Source organism: Amphimedon queenslandica, unplaced genomic scaffold (genome assembly GCF_000090795.2).
Source record: "Amphimedon queenslandica unplaced genomic scaffold, v1.1 AMPQUscaffold_12788, whole genome shotgun sequence".
In the NCBI taxonomy this organism is placed as follows: Eukaryota; Metazoa; Porifera; class Demospongiae; order Haplosclerida; family Niphatidae; genus Amphimedon; species Amphimedon queenslandica.
Genome location: NW_003546976.1, coordinates 4039 through 10464, shown reverse-complemented (window position 1 = coordinate 10464; position 6426 = coordinate 4039). Strand labels below are relative to the sequence as shown.

The 6426-nt window shown below is 33.5% G+C and overlaps 2 protein-coding genes across 2 annotated transcripts in view; one reads left to right on the top strand and one right to left on the bottom strand.

Moving 5' to 3' along the window:
* Positions 1-6: 6 nt before the first annotated feature.
* Positions 7-2236, top strand: LOC109586781 (uncharacterized). The gene is made up of 4 exons (XM_020002989.1): positions 7-46; positions 1195-1414; positions 1462-1515; positions 1568-2236. The coding sequence occupies exons 2-4, from the start codon at positions 1309-1311 to the stop codon at positions 1744-1746; spliced, it is 339 nt and encodes a 112-aa protein (XP_019858548.1). The 5' UTR covers positions 7-46; positions 1195-1308; the 3' UTR covers positions 1747-2236.
* Positions 2237-3760: 1524 nt separating this feature from the next.
* Positions 3761-6426, bottom strand: part of LOC109586778 (uncharacterized) — a 3651-nt gene continuing 985 nt past the window's right edge. Inside the window, exons 2-8 of the mRNA XM_020002986.1 lie at positions 5114-5336; positions 4767-5054; positions 4634-4719; positions 4366-4585; positions 4250-4318; positions 4123-4203; positions 3761-4079 (exon numbers count right to left, since the gene is read on the bottom strand). Of these exons, the coding sequence (XP_019858545.1) occupies positions 3901-4079; positions 4123-4203; positions 4250-4318; positions 4366-4585; positions 4634-4719; positions 4767-5054; positions 5114-5222 (1032 nt within the window). The 5' untranslated portion in view covers positions 5223-5336 and the 3' untranslated portion in view covers positions 3761-3900. The remainder of the gene's footprint in view (positions 4080-4122; positions 4204-4249; positions 4319-4365; positions 4586-4633; positions 4720-4766; positions 5055-5113; positions 5337-6426) is intronic.

Below are 6426 nucleotides of genomic sequence, written 5' to 3'. Positions count from 1 at the left end.
ACCAGTAATTGATGGACAACTAGTATCATTAAATATCAGTATTAATGTAAGCTTGTTTTATTCTGTTGTGCATAGCTAGTGAATGTAACATACTGTATAACGCTTTAATTTGGCGGAGTTTTATTTTGCCGAGTGGCGGTTTGCAAGCAGAATCACAAATATTAAAACCGCCAATCATTAATGCGCATGCTCAGTAATGCACGTGTACACAAAAATCGCCAAATTAAAAACCGCCAATTACAATTTTACAGCAAAATCGCCAGAATAAAGTGCCGCCAAAATAAAGAGTTATATGGTAGAGTGAGTTGTTACAAAAGGGGGTCAGTTGTGTATAATTTATACAATAGGGGGTTTTGTGTATGATCCAAAATGCAAAATTTTCTACCACAAAACTAACTGCCCGATGGGCTTTGTTCAGTGTCTGTCTTTCATTCTGTCTCTTATCCCAAACCTCACTTTTAGCTTTACAACTATAGTTTCCTTTAAATTACATAACTCATGCATACATTTTTGGTTCTTTGATTGTGAGGTATAGTCTCTTAAGCTCAATGAGAACCAATGTTCTTTAATGGCTTGAATGACTATTATAGTAAAAATCACAAGCAGCTTCATTTTTGTGACTTTTTAATACTATACTGGTCAAAGTAAAAAAATGGGCTCTGGCATGGTTTTATTTGTGACATGTAAATTAAATATTTTAAGTGTCTGCTGCTACTACTTAAAGTACAAACTCTTGTTCATTTTGTATTCTATGTCTTGATAAGTACATATTTATAACAATTTCAGCCAATCAAAAAGGGCATATTTGAGGCATGCATGGATACTCTGTAGGAGTAGTCCATGTTATATCAATAGTAGAACAGTTGTCAATTGAAGAGTCAATGTTAGTAACTGGACCAAGATAATCTAATGTATAAAATTTACAACTGAACAATTGAGTAGCAAAATATTACTTACCAAATCCAAATGAAGGTGTAGGTAACAATTCTCCTCCATTATTACTCATTGATACATTAACAATAAATGTATTACATACTAAGAATATATGATGCTATTACTGGTAGTCTAGTAAATACTGCAGTAGTAGTAGATGATACCAGTTATCAGTTTAAAGATGATGATTTATTTCGACATTGTTATAGATATGTTATAACTGGAGTTTAATTATTTATTATTATCAAAATGTTATTATAGATTACATTGGACTGCACTGGTGAATCTCCTGAGAATGTTACAGTTACTATAGAGTGTAATGAAATTGGTGTTGCATTTACTAACACATATCTAGTGGAATATGCTAAACGACCAATGGATATAACAGGATCAGTACCAGTGCCATTATATCAACATTGTAATATCAGTATTGTATTCATTAATGAGGCTGGTAGTAGTGAACCATTTATACTAGCATTTAGTAAGTATAAAGTATTATTTTCATTATTATTTGCTATTTTTATCTAGACACTACTCCTACACCATCGCCTACGGGTACTTCACCTCCTGATCTATTACCAGGTTTATTATTACATATAAACTGCAATAACTTATTCATTTATTGTATTTATAGAAATTATTGGAGCTACTGTTGGTGGTGCTGTACTACTGATAATAATAATAGTGATAGTGGTGGTGGTTATATGCTGTAAAAACAGTATCTCTTCTTTTATCAATATTATTATTAGCTTAATAGGAAGGGCTGGAGTAGTCTGGTCCTGCCTCTTCGCTATGATTTTCAAAGGTCAATGATTGTTCATTGCTTCATAGTGCTTCAAGTGATGTGACATTCATAGCAAGGAGTGTGGAAATACAGTTAATGTATTGCAAATTTGTCATATAATTCTATTTATTCATATCTTATTCATTGAAAATGTCTTATAATGATTATATAATACAATAAGAACAGTAAAAAGAGAAGGAAGAAGGGAAAAGTGCAATTCAACAACAAAAATACTGTTTATATGAAACAACAATAAAATTGAACCGATATGCATGTTTCATGGCATCCAGACAAACTTGTAGCATATTACCCGGATACCTTTCACTAAGATGCCTCTTCAGAATCAATAAGACGCTGGATGCTACCACTCTATAGCTTGTTTTTCAGCATTCTCTCCACAACTCTTGAAAAGTCGCCATTTTGATAATTGGGGCGAGCATGAGCGAGACCCACACTAATCTGTCTAGGTCTATTTGCGTTACGTCTTGTTTGTGAACGGAAAAATACGAAAATTAAATTGGTATACTACTTTTGATAAATTTGGACCACGTGGGCAAAATTAATTTAAAGGGTGTGGTCAAAAAGAACAAGATGGCGGCATAGATAATAGAGTAAATGAAAGGGATTGGAAACGGAAGCGTGGGCGTAGCCCAACCTCCATTCATTTGTATTGCTGCTAGGCTGACAGAGGCTCGTTGAAATTTTTTGTCACAATTTACCCTTGATTTTCTTTCTTTTAGGAGCAATATCTCGCAAACAAGTGTTCCTATGCAAGTGAAATTAATACATCAAGAAGCCTAATGTTTCCTCTTTATAATTCTGTTTTCTATTGTACAGATAATTTTACCATGTTAATGTTATAGCACTTTTAAAACCATAAAATGTATTTTTTGTCATTATAATCCCTTTTTTGAAAACATGCTAGAGTACTAGTGTACTCTAATATCTATGATGGCGGAAATTTTAACGTAACAAACTCAGATTGAGTTTCTAACAGCTAGATAAGAGAGAGGGGCTATCTAAAACATCTGAAAGGCTGAAGAACTTAAAAGCAGCTTGATCTAAGACTCCTTTAGATTAGTCCTCTCATTGAAAGAATTAAAATTGGGAGAACAGCTTGATTAGAAGCCGGTTTAGCTTGGCACTGGCATTTCTTAGAGTGGCAGGACAGTTCATTCTTGTCTCTTTTACTGGGTCATTTTGGTCAGTTGTGTTAAATGGTGTGTTTGCTCTGTTCAGACCCTGCCGGGCCATGAGGATGGGGTCTGAAATTCTGAATATGCATGCACGCTAAGAGCTGGATTGATTTTATTTAGTTCAATCTTATTTCAAATGGTAATTGATGGAAGCTAGATTAGAAGTTTAACTTGGTACATTTTCTCAGTGTGGCAGGACTCGTTCTTGTCACTTTTACTGGGTTATTTGGTTGTGTTGACTGGTGTGTTTGCTCTGTTCAGACCCCGGCCATGAGGCCGGGGTCTGAATATGCATGCAGGCTGAGAGCTGGATTGATTTTATTTAGTTCAATCATAATTATTTCAGTTGTTAATTGATGGCTCATGCTCGCCCCCACAATGTTTACATTCACCTAGTTAAAATTCAATGTGACCTGTGGTCACATGTCATGGATAACTGAATCTGATTGGTCACGTCCATTTCTGGACGTAAGAACAGGACTATATTAAGCAGTGTACCAGACCCTTCCCCGCTGTCCACCCCAATGACTGTAGGCTGGGGAATGGTCTGGCTAGCGAGACTAGACTCTCATATCGTTGTGTTATATATAACAGACGTATACTATATATACATAATATTAAGTTATACACAACTCTTAATTGGTTGCATAAGGTAAGATTATCATCATCTACACCAAGTTCCTTTTTGAAAAATTTGAGATCTTACAGTATAGTATTCAAATAGTTTGTTAAGGTTTCAATACCAAGTTCCTGTTAAAGATTGGTGAGAGGAACATATTGCATAGTTTAGTGCATCAAGCAAGCATTGTAAACCTCAAAAGACATTACAAAATACACTTTTAGCATCTAGATTTATAGCTGATTGATTCTGTTGAACTCATGGATTTTATACAAAAATCATTAAACTAGCTACTACCTATAAAACATAAGAATATTTTAGAATGACAGATTAGTAAATAGTCTGGACGAGGACTGTCAAAAAATTAATTACAAGACACTTTCTTCCTTCATTTTCTTTTCATAAGTATCTTCCTTCATTTTCTTTTCATAAGTATCTTCCTTCGTTTCCTTTTCATCAGTTTCATCACAGGCACTACCTTTTCCAGTAGTATCAGCTTTCTCAGGTGGTGGAGTAGTACTATCTCCTCCAGTAGCTCCAGCCCTTCCTATTAAACTAATAATAATATTAATAAAAGAAGAGATACTAACCTTTTCTCCTATAGCATATAATCATCACTAATATTATTATCAGTAGTACAGCAATACCACCAACAGTAGCTCCAATAATTACTATACAATGAATGAATAAGTTCGTGCAGTTTATGTAATGGTAAACCTAGTGCAAATATTAAATCAGGAGATGAAGTACCGGTAGGTGATGGTGTATTGATTATAGGAGTAGTGTCTAGATAATGATAACAAATAATGATGAAAATAACACTACATACTTACCAAATGCTAGTATAAATGGTTCACTACTACCAGCCTCATTACTAAATACAATACTGATATTACACTGTTGATATAATGGTACTGGTACTGATCCTGTTATATCCATTGGTCGTTTAGCATATTCCACTAGTGTAGCATCATTATATAAAACACCAGTTCCATTACACTCTATAGTAACTGTAACATTCTTAGGAGATTCACCAGTACACTCCAATGTAATCTATAATAACATTTTGATAATAATAAATAATTATTAAAAGATTATTACTGTTATATTATAATAAACAGCAGCACTGGTCTCATTAAATGTTATCATGAGTATATCTGAAGCACCTTCTTCAACTGATCTTGGTACTAAATAAACATAAAATCATTTATTCAGTAATTATTATTTATTGTACCTCTTTGATATGAGAATGTACCATTATTAGATATTCCTTCTCCTAATTCATTAACTCCAGTTATAACATATGTATAACGATGCCGGAATAATTCCTCATCTGGAAACTGGTAACTGGTATCATATACTGATACACTCCTCAAGAACTGACCAGTAACATTATCATATATACTGAGATTATAATACAGTATAGATACTCTAGGATCAACTGTAGGAGCAGTCCATGTTATATCAATAGTAGAACAGTTGTCAATTGAAGAGTCAATGTTAGTAACTGGACCAAGAAAACCTAAAAAATGAAAGAAAGGATTAAATCAAAGAATATACAATGTAATAGTTAATTATTACCAAATCCAAAAGAAGGTGTAGATAGATATACTCCTCCAAGGTTACTGAATGATACATTAACAATAAATGTATTTAAATTATTAGGTACAGTTATTACTCCAGTAATCATCAGTTGATCATTAACTTGTGTTGGTATACTGGTACTGTCTTGTACCTTATTATTAATATTCAGTATATTAACAGTTATACTAATGGGATACTCTCTTTCACATAACTCAGTGACCTAAGTGAATAAGAAATAAATAATGATAAGGTGAAGAAATGAATTATAAGTAGTATCCATGCATGCCTCAAATATGCCCTTTTTGATTGGCTGAAATTGTTATAAATATGTACTTATCAAGACATAGAATACAAAATGAACAAGAGTTTTGTACTTTAAGTAGTAGCAGCGGACACTTAAAATATTTAATTTACATGTCACAAATAAAACCATGCCAGAGCCCATTTTTTTTACTTTGACCAGTATAGTATTAAAAAGTCACAAAAATGAAGCTGCTTGTGATTTTTACTATAATAGTCATTCAAGCCATTAAAGAACATTGGTTCTCATTGAGCTTAAGAGACTATACCTCACAATCAAAGAACCAAAAATGTATGCATGAGTTATGTATTTTAAAGGAAACTATAGTTGTAAAGCTAAAAGTGAGGTTTGGGATAAGAGACAGAATGAAAGACAGACACTGAACAAAGCCCATCGGGCAGTTAGTTTTGTGGTAGAAAATTTTTTTTTGGAAAGCAATTATTCTTGAGCCCCACGACAAAATCTGCTATACTTAAGTGCCACTCTGCAATAACTGAAGTAGGCAGTTGAAAGTGAGTAGTTAGTACCTCGACTAGTTCGTCTAAGGTTTTGTCCTTTGGTGACTCAGGAGTTACCAGATTCGACAATAGGTTGTAGTGTTTCCTATCCAGAGAGTTAAGGAACACAAACTTCTGTTTTCCAGCTGCTACATCGTTTGCAGCAAAGAAGTTATGAACTCACTTCACGTAGCAAGGAAAAGTCTCTTGACAGGGATCGAACGACTCGATCTTGCTAACAGCAGCCATCATAGGATCATTTCTCTACCTTGTTGCCAATGTAATATCTCCTTAGACTCATTAAGAAACTTTCTTTGTGAAAAACAAAAACTGAATGTACCTTGAAGTTACTTTTAAATACGGGTACTATTAATTGTGAATTTTGCGTTTGGGTTAAAAATCGCAATTATTAATACCTGCAATTATTAATAATGACATCATGATGCCATATAACTATTAGTAATAATTACTTAATCGCAATTTTCAATACGAGCAAAATCTATCTCATGCTA

Bases quoted from the DNA above. Each gene is read 5' to 3' on its own strand.
- LOC109586781 (XM_020002989.1), top strand. From the start codon at position 1,309: ATGGATATAACAGGATCAGTACCAGTGCCATTATATCAACATTGTAAT. The intron at 1,415-1,461 runs GTAAGTATAAAG...ATTTTTATCTAG, and splicing joins ACCATTTATACTAGCATTTA to ACACTACTCCTACACCATCG. The intron at 1,516-1,567 runs GTTTATTATTAC...TTGTATTTATAG, and splicing joins ACCTCCTGATCTATTACCAG to AAATTATTGGAGCTACTGTT.